This window comes from Archocentrus centrarchus, chromosome 20 (assembly GCF_007364275.1).
Source record: "Archocentrus centrarchus isolate MPI-CPG fArcCen1 chromosome 20, fArcCen1, whole genome shotgun sequence".
Lineage (NCBI taxonomy): Eukaryota > Metazoa > Chordata > Actinopteri > Cichliformes > Cichlidae > Archocentrus > Archocentrus centrarchus.
The window spans coordinates 19,670,479-19,686,430 of record NC_044365.1 but is presented as its reverse complement, the minus strand read 5'-3'; the positions used below and the strand labels follow the sequence as shown (position 1 = coordinate 19,686,430).

The window sequence follows — 15,952 nt, the reverse complement described above, 5'->3', positions numbered from 1 at the left end:
GCAAGGCGACATTCAGTGGAGGAGCATAAAGGCCGAGATGGAACATAGGCCTTTAGGAGCATGCTCCCCATTTAAAGCCTTCAGTCCTGAGAAGAGGAGCCCCTCGGGGAATAAGTGTTTGCACATTTTTTGCTTTCGCATGAATTTAGCTTCAAAGCAGACTGCTTGAGTGTTTTTAATTTTTTAATTTTTAGAACTGAAGAAGCCTCTTGGATATGAGGTGAAACATCTTCAAAATTTTAAGAAGTCCAGTCACCTTTTTTTCAAGCTCTTGAGACTATCGTGACCTGTCTGAGAATCTCCACAGACACAATTTATGTTAAAACTCACTCGATGGAGAATAATGATTCTAGTCTCGAGAGCCTCTCTCCCACTGAGCAGGAAGTCTCTTGGCTCCATTTCAGCCTCTCATACTAAATTCCTTTTTGCCTCTCAGAGGGCAGTGTTGATGATGCTTAAAGGTCCTAGACATATGATATCAGAAACATCAGGGACCCCCCTGCAAGACCTCCACATTAAGTGTATAATGACTCATAAAATATGAATGTGATGTTTTTTGTAGTTACATATTTAGAGGCAATTTACAGATAAAAATCCACAGTCTGAGAAAAATAATTATTATTATTTGTAGAACTCACCCTCCTTCTCTGTTCTGTTTTAACCCACTATATCCAAGGTCTGTTCATCCGATGAACAGCAGTCATTTTAACAGAGTAGTATACTAATTTAAAAGTGAAGATGCCGCGTGTTTGTGTTTGTTTGTGGGTTTGAGTTCTTGTTGACATGTTTGAATGCTTCACATGAGCAGGCCGGGCAGACAGAGCAGCCTTTGATGGTCCTGTTTTAGAGCCAGTACTCTGCTGGATGAGATGAAAGAACCAAAGGTAGAAAGCTTTTAAGCTGACTGAAAAATTGCTTCTTGACATGGAGCTGGATATTTGAATGATAAAAGCTGACTATATTCATATGGTAGAGGAGATTGGCAGTTAATTAACGTTGTTTATGTGTGTCACCAGATACTCTATGTTGAAGTGTCTTGAGGCGAGATGCTGAACTCCATACTGCTTTGGACGGAAGCACCCAAATAGTTATTAGATGTTGTTAGTTGTTGTGTTAGAAGTATGTTTACATTTTACACAAAGTCTTACAAAAAGTGGCATTCAGCAACAGACAGGTTTGATAAAATGATACTGAATCCCAGCTGTAGTTAGATCTAAAGGCTAACTTGATAAGCTATAATATTCAACATCTCCCCTTGTCTAGGTTTTTGCAGCTTGGAGGCAGCAGCTAATGAAGCAAACTCACCACAGTCAGGATGTCTGTGGATTCTGAAAATGTAAGGTCCTAATTTGGCTCAATTTGAATATTTTTTAAATAGAAGAGCTTAAAAATGCCACAGACATTGCTACAAAACTACATGCTACAAGGATAAATTAGATTTATGCATCACTTTCTTGCATTCTTCAGTCTTCATAAAGAATGGGTCTGGTAAACCAGCCCCTGATGGAGCTTTATAATGAGTTTTGGTGAGTCTCTTGTCCCACAGATATCCTCCAACTGCAGCTGGTAGTCCTTTTACGCCTCAGTCACACAGGCCTAGAGCCGGATCAATGACCAACTGTCAATCACCGGTCGCTAGGGAAAAGTGTGTATTCCTCAACCGGCTCGCGAGTAGTTACTGGATGTTGTTGGCAAAGGCCAGTCACACAAGTCTAAAGACCAGTTAATGACACCTTAGCAACCACTGGTTTCTAGGAAAAAAAGTGTGCATCCTGAGCGCAGTTGGCGAGTGGTTGCTGGAAGTTGCTGGCAATCATCAGTGTGAAATCAATGGCAAAGAGGTATATTGTGCTGCACCAAAAACCTGCTTGTGATTGCTTTGGTCCCTGGCAGATTGCCACGGTCGCCCGTATTTTGCACAGAAGACGCGGATTTGTCTGCAAACGCTCACGAGCTACTTGCCAAGCAGTATTGTAAAGTTTCTCTAAGCTTATATAGTAGCTAACATTAAAGTACTATACAATCTTTTCCAGAAGGTGGTGTTTCCCTGTTTTGTGGATAAGTTGTGACTGAAAGTTCATTCTTGACCTCATTTCACTTTAAATGAATTTGCTGTCTGTCATAAAACAACAGACACTGAGAGACCTGAGAACTGGGAGTGCAATACAAAGACGTTTGTTTAAACTTCTAGACATTTGGCTTTGGTGTTATTTCTTACTGATGTGTACAAATTGTTGTTGTTGCTATGTGACAACCGCTGATCACTATCATAGCAAATGACATACGCTCCAAAACACTCGCATCATCGAAAAACCATGTGAAACCCAGACAGATAATACGTCCCATGTGCTCGGATGTTTTAATGTTTTTCAAAAAAAAAAAGTTGCATTCAGCTCGAGTCAGGTCTGTGAGGTTCACTGCGGCCTCCCCACCGCGCTGCACTGTAGTTTATTTGCTTGACTTCGGGCCAGCGTGTGTGATGAGTCTGTTGATGTTTAGGGGAGGAGGGGGCTGACCGCATGTCGAATAGCTGGGTGTTGCCACTGGAAACACTTCAAACTTCTAGAAAGCAGAAACATACACACTAATGGAGATAGAGAGATATGTAAACCCTGACGTACAGAGACATAAAAACAACATGGATATCCTTACCGTGCCTGTCTCAAATGTGGATGTTTATTTCCTTTCACGGCGGTTGTGTACATACCAAGCGGCTGTTATCCCAAATCTTCCTCTCTATCTCACTTCCTCTCTTCTTCCCTCCCTCTCCTGCCTGTCTCTCCCTTTCCTGTATGTCTTTTCTCGTCAGCTGTGTATTTTAGCGAGCTGTCGAAGAGTGAAATCCAAATATGAATGTGTCCAATGCTCATGAAAGTGCACAGCGAGAGAAACAACATAAAAATTTTTCCATCTGTTCAAATATTTGTTTTTCATTCGATGTGAAACTCTCTTCTCTGCAGCTTTACCCCCCTTTCTTTAAAAGTCAGATTTCAGATTGTTCCCATAAAGTCTGCACAGGGAATGTAATGCAGCACAAGCAAACAGAATTCCCCTGGATTCTCCAGTGAGCTTTTGATGCCCCACCTTTTTTAGCAAAGCTCCATCCAAAGTTTTGTCTTTTCGCCCCCTTTTTGCTTCTCAAACTGCCTTTCTTGTGGTTGTTCTTTTTCTTTCGTTTCTCTTTCGTTCTCTGTTTTCTGAATTCCCACAGTGACTTCTTCCCTCCACAAATTTAGTTTCTTTTTAATAGCATGCTTTCCTCTCATGTCTTACTTGATCCAAGTTGAGCTCTCAATTTGTGTTTTTCTACAAGCCTGTATGAGTAATGGTAACTCTGACATGTTACTCATATTATTTACACCCACCTACACAGACAATGTGACATTAAGAATCGGGAGATTAAAAACAAGGCAGATGTCCAAGCTTTAGTACTGTTAAGCTTGATAGCTTTATAATACTAGTAATATAATACCACCCTAATGTGGCCCTTTCCAGAATTAGAACTACATGTTGCTGTGACAACAAATGTATGACAGCAAATTAGGGCTACCGAAGATTTTAAAAAACAAAAAATAACAATAATGGCTCTGCAAAGGGGACATAAAATTCAGGAAAAAAAGCAGAACTTTCAAGATTAAAGTCATCATTGTATGAGAATAAAAACCCACCAGATTTGCCACTTTTTTCTTAAATTTATTACTTAAATCTTGAACATTTTGTTTGTGGGACAGCCCCCACTTTTTTTTTTGTTTGTTTTTTAATCCTTCAGCAGCCATGCAATTGTAATTTGCAATGGATAATGGCTCTGCAAATGAAATGCACAGGGTTGTAATTGTATCTAGGTAATTCATAGTGCTAATACAATAACCATTAGTCTGCCTCTGTGGTCTGTTTGCTCATTTTTATAGCTGCGACAGTATGTGTACTGAAACATTGCCCCTTTCCTGCAGTTTCACTAAAAGTAACTGTTGGCCAAGATTTATCAGGTCCAAGTCCAACATAAACAGCTTGGTTTCACTCGTGATTGTAGAGCAATGCACACACACCAGCTTACAATTATAAATCCAACCCGGCATCACTCACTACATTGTCACCTCTGCAAGGATTCAACACACTTCTGTAAATATAACTTTACTGTGACTGTATAGCTTTCTGCTGCTACGAAGAACAAACAGAGCAACTGATCTACAGGCTAATCATTTCTACCTGGCAAACAGCTTTTCCTGAAGAGGCTGGTCCTAAAATCAGAATCTCATTAAAACAATCTTAAATATGCGCTTAAGCTTAATATAGACTTCTTTGTTGAATCTATGTAGTGCCTACTTGGGGTGCTTATGCAGTTGGCTAATGCTGTTGCCAGCATTTATATTTGTCCATGATATGTCCAGCGTTCCTCTGCAATTTTGCCACCACAGCACTAGTTGGCACTGGGGTTTCTCCCTTCAGGTCGATCCATTCTCTAAATATCATCTTTGGTTTGTTAACTACACCTTAATGGAGTAAAGGTATTATTAAACTGAACGAATCAAGTAATCATTGATGACATGGTAGCTCTTCCTGCAATTCTGAATTGGACAAACGTGCCTGTAAAATTGCATGTTTCCATAAAAAGAAGAGCAGAACAAACCCGTTACCACCTACATGAATAGTGCCTTCCTTGAACGTAGCCCTTCCTTAGACTTTGGCTTTGGTATTTTGATTACAGAAGGGTGACGAAAGCATCCATCCAGACTACAGGCCCATGAACACAGCATCAACATATGGACCAATTAGAAGCTTGACAGGCCTGGTTATTGTTGTTGCAAGCTGCAACTGGAAAATTGCTGTTAAGGGGACAAGTTTAGCTCATTTTCTTAGAGGCAGGAGGCAGCATTTTAGGCTAAAATCACCCCATCTGTCTCCAGATGTTTGTCACTTGTTCCCTCACTTAAACTTGAACTCCCTCGGTGGACAGTTTGGTTTGCTTCACAGAAAGAAAACAAAATACCGAATTATTTTTTTTTTCTTTTTACTGTGGATGTCAGTGTAATGTCAGTACATATCCTCTTTCCCCGTGGTGGATTGTGGTATTTGTGATTCTTAGAAAAAAAAAAAAAAGGTGATGGAAAGTACTCCACCACCTTCCTGCCCTGGTGGGAAAAACACCAGGCATGTTTGTGTGTAAATCTGATGTGATGAGTGGACACATGCACACAGTACTGTTAGGCATGTGTTTCTGCAGCGGGATATCTCCCAGGTTAGGAATGCTGGAGTCCTGGAAGTGACTTATTTTGTAACGATCCCAGAGCTGTGGGAGTCCAGCCCTGCTGGGTGTTACACATACATATTAGGTTACATTTTTTTTCTCTACATGCTGTATTGATGAGATCATTACTTAGATACTAAATAGCAGTAGTATTGTACATCGTGGCCAAATTTACTTTACACAAAGTGGTATTTGAGATATTTTGGAATCTGTTTGACAAATGTGATACTTCAAGATCTCTGTATTATCCCTTATGCTCAGTTGTCATTATTCATAACAAACTAAATAAGGAGTTTAAGTCCTGTAGTAATAGGTGGTTGTAAATGTTGCAGAGAGGTAGATTTGTAACCCTTGTCTCTGACTTTATACACCTGTCGCTATGGGACTGAAAACACCTGATTTCAAGGATTAAGAGGTGTGGCCCAATATTTTTGTCCATGTAGTGTATCTGGTGTGTCAGGCACTTCACTTTTAAGAGCTTCTTTATCAGCAACAACAACAAAACAAATTTTAGTTGAAGAGAGCTCAGTGTCAGTGTGTCGACCTCTCAAAAGCTGGCCACAGAGGTAGTCTGTGTCTCCTAATGATTCTTTTGCTATTTGACTACAACACATGGTTAAGGTCTACCTAAATAGAGATTAAAACCTAACGGTAATCCTAAATTTAGGAGAGTTTGTCTCACTTCTTTTATCATAAGATTGGTTAGGAGACTGACTTTTCCTAGTGAAAACCACATGCCGTAACCTGACGTACACCTCCCAAGGAATGTCTCATCAACTCAGCTTCCAATGACTTTTTCTTCTACTGTATGCATTTCTGGCTTTTTCTGCCCCCATTTTTCTAATAGTTTGAAGAGAGAGTTTGGATCAACTTAAAGAGAGAAACATCCCCCACCAATCAATGTCTTGGTGAAATGGCAGAGATTTGCTGGCAAACCAGAACAAGTATAAATACTGACCACAGTGTCGGACACCTGTATGGGCTCAACACGGATTCAAGGCAGGAGTATAAATTCAGCCTAAGACATCATCAGTGATGATGCCAATCCTAACCCTATGTTCTGGAGAAAAGGAAAATTACCTTTTATGGAATTTAAAAAAAATATTTTTTAATGTGTTGACATACCACAAGATGTAAAAAACATGCTCAATTTTATGGTTTTATTTGGAGAGATTTCTAACTTGTAGGAGGAGATAGAAGCTGACCAATCACGGCTCATTTGCGCTCCTCACAAGCCACAGCATCAGTCAACTTTCAACATCTTTTAACAGTTTTCCATTCTGGCCTCGAAAATACAGCAACACTCTGGCCTGTGTGGAGGTGCCGCAAATACAAGTGACTCAATCCTGCGTTAACTTGAATTGTGATGACAGGGGCTTCAAGATGTATTGACATGCCCTGCTCCAGTGTGTGTTTATGTTTCTGTCAAAAACCTGTGGCTGTTAACAAAATGCAGCGTTTAGTGAAATAAGACCGGCCCTTCTGATATTGGCAGCTACAAGTCACCGTGTCATTGTTGATGCAGTTTATGAGGATGTGGGTTTGTTAAGTATTTCAGAGAGGTCAGGGCTCGGGTACACAGGTGTTTCAGCAGAGTTTAGGCTTTCATGGTAGAGTTGTGTTTGGACTGGTCTGTGTGAACTGTGTATGTTGTTTCTTTATGGAAACTGAAGAACCAAAGGCAGAGTTACAGTATTTATTTTCATGATCTTCTGCTTTTAAACAATTCAGTTTCTTTGAGCACATGCTTGGCCATAAAACAAGCTGTGCTTTTGAAGGAAGTTGGAGTTTATGGATTTATGTAAAGTGTACTTGTGCTTTGACCTTTCCGCACCAATGGGGGGGGGGACCTCCTTGTGTCAGGATCATGTGCCTCCCATTTTCATATTTCCCCACTGGAGCAGACCTGGCACAGATAACCATCTAAACTCCAACACAGACCCTCTTATTAGTGTTTGAAATGCTTGCAAATGCGAGAGTGACACAAGTGATAGAGAACAGCGAGATGGACAGGGGAGGTACTACGCAAGGGTTAATGCAGTGAGTGGGCAGTGGGCCCGGCCCTCTGTAGAATAACATTATCTAACCCAAAACAACGGGGGAGCGGGGAGCTGGCCCACACAACCAGGCCCAGCTGTGCAGACAGAGACCAACGCCAGACCAGAGCTTGTTGAGGCCAGAAAGCTGCGCTGAAGCTTTTGACCGTAAACTTCTAGATTTGGCCATAAATATGAAGAAAAAAAATATTATTTTTGGTTTGAACACACAAGTGATATTTGAGCTGATATCTGTTTATTTATCAGCAAACATACAGATAAATATTGTTGCACTTACTGTAAGCTATAACACTGATGTAATGAATACAAAGCCTCTATCTGGAACTAATTTGCAGCATCAATTATGCATTTGAATCTAAGTTCAAACAGTTAAGCAAATGATAAAACTGATTCAAGCCAAAAACAACAGATGAAACAGACTGTGAACACATGTATATATATGCACGTATGTCTGCTTTCCTGTACTTCATGACTTTTTTTTAATTGTGGAGGAAACAAACAAAAATGAATGGTATTTGGTATTTGGAGACTTTCTTACCAGTGCCGAAAGACCTTGATAAGAAGCTGTCTGAGGTTTTAAATGGATAAAGATGTGTCAACATTGCGTTTCAGTTTTAAATTATTGTTTTGTGGAACTGAAAGTGGACTTGAAAGAATTTCTTATTTAATCAAGTCGACCAATTGGGAGATAATCATACACTGGTAATGGATTTATCATTTAAAGACCTTTTTTTAAGCAAACAGGCTAAACCCATTTGATGTTTTCCTTTGCCTAGATAAACAGAATACCTGAAATCTTATAAAAATGCAGTTCTTCTAATGGCAACTTGAGGCTGGCTTGTTTATTTCATACTTTTTTTCAAAAACTCAACCATTTAAGTTGTATAAGGACTTAAAGCATGGCTGATTTGAGCCTACCCCCCTCCATTGAACTCAGGGTTCAGGATCTTGTCCAAGGATGCTTTGGCATGCAGACTGGAACAGCGCCAACATTCCCATTAGTAGATGACCTGCCCTACCTCCTGAGCCACAGCCACCCCAATTTTGAATTATGGACTAACCAAACTAGCTAGCCAGGATTAGTGTCAGCTGAAACAGGTGATGATATGGTGGCTACTTCCATCTTTTATGTACAGTCTGTGATTTATACACACTACTTGGACAAAAGTATCAGGCCACACAGTCTTTTAATATTTGAGGTCGGGTGATTTCTGACCCATTGCCGCAGGTGTATAAAGTCAAGCAGTCTGTCTTTACAATCATTTATAAAAAAATGGGTCATTCTAAAGAGCTCACTGAATTTTGGGTGTGGTCCTGTAGATGTTATAATTGCAACAAGTCAGTTAATATAATTTCTTTCATCTTAGGTGTTTCCATGGCCGAGCAGCTCCCATAGTCCCATAGTCTACATAGTGTATATACCTATGCTGGAAGCTTACATATTGCCATGCTGACTTTGGTAAATATCTGTGTAAATTTATGTCCCACAGTTTGCTTCATGTTTACTATGACATCATTTGTGAAACCGTTTTCCACCAAAGAGTTGCTGCAATTATTCAGCTGTGGTTCTGTGTTTCAGATGAGCTGAAGTAATTTTGAAGTGGACTGATGTATTTCAATAATCCACATAATAGTTTCTGCTATGGTAAGACAGTTGGGAGCATTAAAACTATCTTAAGCTTTCCCTATTTAATCCTGTTCATCCATCTGCAGTGCGTGGAAACTTCCACAATCCAATTTCTGCTGCAGAGCTGAAGCCCAGTGAGGTTGACATGGGAGTGGGAACCTGCTTAGTACACACTAGGAGGGGAGAGGGAGGGGAGTATTTCTTAACATCTGTAGCTACAGCATTTGTCGTTCACATCCTAAAATGCATCTGTAATGCCACATGTGCTGAAAAACAGCCACACTGCAGCATGTCAAGGTTTTCATAGCTGTTTAGTCACCAGGTACTCCAATGACATCATACCAGTATGAAGTATGAAAGGCTGCTCTTAACAGTTTTACACTATACCTGAATGATGAGTCATTTTACAACCTCTGCTGCCTTCTGCTGGATCAGAAACAATCCTGCAGCTGCTCTCAGTCGTTTAACATTGACATCAGAGTGGTAAACTGACTTTTGGATAAATGAAGCTTGCATATGAAACTTTTGATATTTTAGTTTCTTGAATTGTAATCTAACCATGGTTGAGATGATTATAGTGTCTTTGTGAGGTTTAAATAAACCCAAATGTTGCATATTATTTGCTGAAGTTTTTCATTTGAATACATTTCATCATACAAATAATCTGTGAGTCAAACCTTTGGTGTCGTGAATGTTAATTTTCTGCAGTAACACATTCAGCCACACGAGGGAGGTAGTGGCAAAAACACTGAATATGCTGACTTGCAGGGAAAGTGGACATCTAAGGTGACACACTTGCATTACAGCAGCCTCTGTTGGAAACATTTTTGTGTTTTCTCTCAGCAGGAATTAAACATTATATGCATCTAGTCTGGATATAGTCATGATTTTAGAGAAAAAAAGGGCATAATGTTACAAGGTTGGATCCCAGACCAACATGTGTAAATTCAATAAATGTTTCCTCACCTTTGAAGTTTCTGTTTAGCAACAAACTGAACCAACATCTGCTCCAGTCCAACTGTTCAGAGCTCTACAGAACACTCAATGTCTGACTAATCTCTGGCTAGTAAATGCATGAAGCTGCTGTGTGAACTCAAAGCAGGGAACAGTCATCAGCGTTCCCTTAGGGAAGAACAGTGGGATGTAGGACTTCCTAAAAGCCAGTGGGCTCTAAAATGCAGCTGATGTTAACTAAGATTGTGACCCCACCCACCTTTTGGCTTGTTTGCATGTGGCCACGTCAGTATCCTGTGACCTCTCCTTGCCGTCCTAAGTCAGTTAAAGGACAGGAACTGACGCACAGTGTTTGGGTGTCAAGATATATTTTGAGATAAGCAAATATTTTCTGTGCAGTTTAATTAGTTTAATTTTAAAGAAGTATTTGCGTAGCGAGCATCCGTCAGTAATTCTGATAAGGAAGTCGGTGTGTGTTGATTTTAAAAATGCAAGGATCAGAACTGAAAATGAGGCACCTTTCAGGAGAGACCTGACCTTGGGCTTTAAGGAAAGTTAAAAGTCTCAGTGAAAGTGCATACAACACTGGAAGGCTTTTCTCATTGACCAAACAGCTGACTGAGAGAATAAATGGCAGATTCATTAACAAATATAATAACTGTGAGCAGCAGGTTTGCTGCAGAGTTAGTAGGGTGGTGATCAAACATCCAAATGTAAATCATTTTTTCCAAATGTGTAGTTCTGATGAGATTTTTATTACTTCTGAATCTGCCAACTTTATTCAGCATATAATTTTATATTTTTGTAAGCCGTTTTCCTGCCTACAAAGGCTTTTGTCAACCTCCACAAAGATTTTGACCTTCCCATAAAGGAAAATGTAAATATGTTCACTTTTCTTTGAAGTACAGTTTCATTTTCTCAATTTTTTTGTTAATCAGATGGCCAAAAATTACAGGAAAATGCACAGACTTTATCTCTCTGGCCTAACTAAACTCTATATTGACAATGGTATTGGGCTATATATCTTAATCTTTGAATTTTCAGTCCCATTACAGCAGGTGTATAATATCAAGTACCTAGCTATGCAGTCTGCCTTTACAAACATTTGTGAAAGAATGGTTCTTTCTAAGAGCAGTAGTGTGGTACGGTAATAGGATGCCACTGTTGCAACAAGTCAGTTCTTGAACTTTATTTGCTCCTAGATATTTCACAGGCAGCTGTAAGTGGTGTTACTGCAAAGTGGAAGCATTTAGGAACCACAAAAACTCAGCCACCAAGTGACAGACCACATAAAGTTACAGAGCAGGGTCACTGAGGGCTGAGGCGTGTGTAAAAGTAACACTCTGCTGACTGAATAGCTGCAGAGTTCCAAACGTCCTCATTAACATCAGCACAAAAACTGTGCACTGGGAGCTTCATGGCATGGGTTCCCATGGCTGAAGAACTGCTGTAGGTGAGTAGGTGGCCTACACACCTGTGTGTATGTGTCATACTTATATGTACAGTCACCCTCCAAAAGCCCACTGAGACAGAAAAAAAAATAAAATAAATTCTGCAACTCATCAACTACCAACAGTCCAAAATCCACAGACAGTTTCTTTTCTATACTTTTCTATCAATGGAGAAAGTAAAACAGCAAATCTTAATTTTTAAAGTAAAAACACGATTTGGACTTCATGTTTTTACTTCAAGCTGTATGCAGGAAATGAAGTGTTGTTTCAGGGCATCAAATGGAAAATGTGGAATAATCAGGGAAGCCTGCAGAAGATTGCAAGCTGTTATATTTTCCCAGTGCAGGTTGGCCTAGTTATGGCTCTGCTGCTCTTTCTAACTGTGTGACCAATCGCCATTGTGCTCTCTCTCTCGCTCTTCCTCTCTCTCGTTACCAGGGAGACAGAGGAACCGTCTGGAGCCAATGGACACCATTTTCGTCAAGCAAGTGAAGGAGGGAGGCCCCGCCCACGGAGCTGGACTCTGTACAGGTACACACAAACACACACGAGCACATAGGCACGTTAACACATACACACAGTGTAATAACCGGTAGATCTTATGATTAACTCCGTCTGTCTCATATCTGACCTCAAAGTGCTGCTTTATGCCAAGATTTCTTCATGTCTGTACTGTAGGTAACTCACTTCCTTGTAAACTGCCAGGCAAAACAGATATGAGGTTACAAAATAACAGATGGTTCCTTCGTGGGGGGGTTGGACAAAGTGTAATATGCACACTGTCATTCCTGACCTCTTCTTAAATTTGTTTTTGTACATCTCCCACTTTCTCTCTTGTCTTATTAAAACATGAATCAGTTCTAATTTTAATCAGCAAAGATAAAAATACTCCTTTTCGGTAAAAGTATGAATCAGCTCCTGCTCTTTACAGTTTGCCTGGGATAGGGGTGATGTCTTATTGCTGCCAGAGTTATTGCCAGGTTAGCACTTCGTTTTACAGGAAATGTAAAACGGCCAGGACAAGCCCTCTAAGCTGCCTGCCTTTATCTGTTCGCTCTTCTCCTGGGACAAGCGAGTGCGGTGTTTTCCCACAATTATCCAGTTTCTCTCCTAAACTCACATCACGTCTCTTCCTGTATGATGGCCATCTTCAAAAACCTTGAATGGAGATAGGTCCTAACATGGGGTCTTTACATACATAAACATCTGCTGGCATTACTATTCTCCTTTTGATCTGAACACAGATGTGTGTTTGAGCTGGAACGAGTCACTCCATTGTGGTTTCTTTGGTCAATAATCACGTTGTGATTTCAGATCATTTTTCAGAGCACAAACACGTGTTGCTCTTCCATTTATTCTTTTTCTCTTCTGTCCAGGCGATCGGATAGTGAAGGTGAATGGAGAGAGCATCATTGGAAAGACGTACTCACAAGTCATAGCCTTGATCCAGAACAGGTAGGATTGCACGTTTAATGTTATGATTCATATTAAGGAGAGAATGACTCAGAAGATCTAATCTTTTTGTAAATATTTTTGGGAAAGGAGACAGAGATATTGTGAAACATGTACATTTTTGCAGAGAGCATTTCCTTATCAGAAAAAGCTGAAATGCATTCACATGCACGTGTTAGATTTCAGCTATTAAAAGATGCACAGACATGTGACAAAAGAGCACCAACATAAAGCTTCTTAGTAAGGTGCTGGGACACGACGTGCCACCAGCACCAGATAGGATATACTGAACTCTGGTTCATTTTCCCCCTTGGTGCAGTTTGTTTGTGCGGCTCTCTGGTGCAGACCAAAACAGCTCCACCCAGGCCCTTTTGGTTAAGGAGGTGGTCTGTATTTTATTAACTCTGTTTATGGTGAAAATGTGATCTGACCTCGATCTGGCCCACCTACCAGGTGTATGCTGTGAATTTAAGTAGACAGGTATGTTTTGCATTCTGTCTACTTAAACTCAAGGTGTGTAAAGTATGCAAACCTTGGCAGCCATAAATTAAACCAAGGGCTCACTTAGATGGGCAATGATGTACGTTTCCCTATTGATGACTACATTTGTCAGCTCCTTCCTGTATTTATTTTTGTTCCCCCTCCTCAAATACATGACTGAAGGTTCTCTCGTGGTTTTTAGTGATGCGTTTTGTTGCACTTGGAGTTTTCTCTGTGTGAAAAGAAACCAAACCACAGGAAAAGTTTACAAACTTATCAACTGATTCAGAGTAAACCAACTATAGATGGGAAAATGCCAGTTTCTGTTATTCTGTAGCAACACCATTATGATTTTGATGATAGTTACGCAGAATTCATGGTCCTGCATTTGTGTTTGTTTTCATACCTTTTTGGTTGTGCATATTGAACCATATTGAACCAGTGCAAATGCTCTGAAGATACGCTTGCATGCAGTTCTCCAAAAAGCCAACCATGCATAGCCTGATGGCGACAGTGCTGTGTGTATGTAGAATGCTGAATGGTTGAAGAAGAACAGGAAAGGGAATGATAGCAGATTTTACCATAGAGAGGAGGGAATGTGCAGAAAAGAACAAGGATCTAAAAAGCAGCACAGGTGTGTTTTTAACATTCAGTTTCATTTCATTCTTAAAGACCATTTCCAGTGTCTGCATCCTCATGCACTTTGAGACATTTTCCTACTCAGCCCATGACAGCTTCCTGGCAGACATTTTGATATTTATGCACACTTTATGTTGCTCAAAGGCACTTCCTCACATTAATGGTGCTGTGATGCTAAACACAGGGTTGTAATGGATCCCTTAATAAAAAATATTAGAGAAAATGAGTGAACTGTAAAAAAGAGGAAGGCAGAATTTGCTTTATTAAACATAGTTCATTCATTACCTTTTTTTTATGATGATGATTTGGCAAAAACAAGTAAACTGAGTATTCTGATTTCCTCGATCAAGTGATCAATTCAGACAGATCTAACCGTTGCTGCCATTCAAATGCATGCGAACTCACACTCCACTACTACTGCTGTACACACAGATGATTTAGATCTGTGAAGATTTAGTGCTTAAGGTAGACATTCAGGATTGGGCTTACCAACAACACACACAGAAATAAGAGTAGCCCTTTTTGGCTCTTCCTCCTGGTGACAGCTACAGCAGATCTGAGTCTTCAAAGCTCTGTGATGGCATCGTAATCTAATGGGCCCAAAATCTCCCATAGATGTTCAGTTGGGTTGAGATCTCATAAATGTGAAGACAAATTATTCAGTGACCCTTTATGTCCTGTTGATGTGGGCTGGCCCAAGTTATAATCATGGAAGAGACCAAACCAAACCAGGAAAATGTCCCTCACTGCAGCAGTTAAGGGTCTACTTTTCCCTAATATGTCACTTGGCCAGCTCTCATGAAAAATGTTTAAGTGTCCTTAGTTTGAGCACTGTGTTATAACTGTTCCTCCCTCTCTCTGTGTGTACCGTCCATCAGTGATGCCTTGCTGGAACTATGTGTGATGCCAAAGGATGAGGACATTTTGCAGCTGGTAAGCATTTGTTCTTCAGTAAATACCACAAGTGCACAAACAACTAAACAGATAATTCCTAGTTATAAACTGGAGAGCAGCCTTTAACACTTTAGGATTAGGTCATGAATGGCTGCTATAATTAAATTTCAGTTATATTGACATTAAAATGTCTATTTCTTCATTTCATCTATGGCCCCGTATGTGTGCAGGCATAATGATACTCAACCTGTTAATCTTGTGAAATGAGATGAAATGAATAAATAGTCACCTTTGTTCTACTAAAAAAAAAGGTTCTAGCAGCACAGATGAACCCTTTTAACATTTCTGGTATGTGTTAAACAAACCAGATACAGTATGTTACCTGGTCACTCTCATGATGAACTTTGGCCAGAAACAGGCCAGCTGCTTGTCTTGTGTTTCCAGGCATTATGCTAAGCTAAGCTAGAGAGGTCTGTTCTTAAAGGATAATTCTGGTTTATGTCTTTCTACCTGCACCATATTTGCTTTAATATGGCTTCCTCCTCCTCTGTTATAGGCATTCTGATTTTTAAAATTAACTTTATTTTTAAAAATAAATGGGTTGCAGTGGTTAGCACTGTTGCCTCACAGCAAGAAGGCCATAGATTTAAATCCGCCACCTGGTCTGCGTGGGTTTTCTCCGGGTTCTCTCACAGTCTAAAGACATGCAGTTAGTGGGGTTAGGTTAATAGGTGATTCTAAATTGCCCATCGGTGTGAATGTGAGTGTGAAGGGTTGTCTCTCTGTGTTAGCCCTGCAACAGGCTGGCGACCTGTACAGGGTGTACCCTAACTCTCGCCCTGTGGCAGCTGGGATACACTCTAGCCACCCCACGACCCTGAATTGGATAAGCAGAAGCGAATGGATGGTTTTCACAAATTAGTTTGTCTGCTGTGCGTGTTGCTTGTGATTATATCAAACAGTGTGCTATACACAGTAACTTGAGCTAACGTGTGTAGCAATATACAAAAGCATTACCTGGATTTTTGCACCTGGTCTCCCAGCTCAATTAACAAATGTATGACTCAGTGAGGAATTTTTTTAAATCCAACAAGAGTCACATTTATCATCCCTTTCAAAATACAGACAAGATCATTCTTGAAATTTGCTTTTA

The 15,952-nt window shown here is 40.2% G+C and overlaps 1 protein-coding gene across 4 annotated transcripts in view; it reads left to right on the top strand.

The window, feature by feature from the left end:
• Positions 1 to 15,952, top strand: part of arhgap21a (Rho GTPase activating protein 21a) — a 105,352-nt gene that overhangs the window by 62,491 nt on the left and 26,909 nt on the right. For all 4 annotated transcript variants that reach the window (XM_030756257.1, XM_030756254.1, XM_030756256.1 and 1 more), the window contains 3 exons: positions 11,773 to 11,865; positions 12,711 to 12,789; positions 14,784 to 14,838. In XM_030756257.1, coding sequence (XP_030612117.1) covers positions 11,773 to 11,865; positions 12,711 to 12,789; positions 14,784 to 14,838 — 227 coding nt within the window. The remainder of the gene's footprint in view (positions 1 to 11,772; positions 11,866 to 12,710; positions 12,790 to 14,783; positions 14,839 to 15,952) is intronic.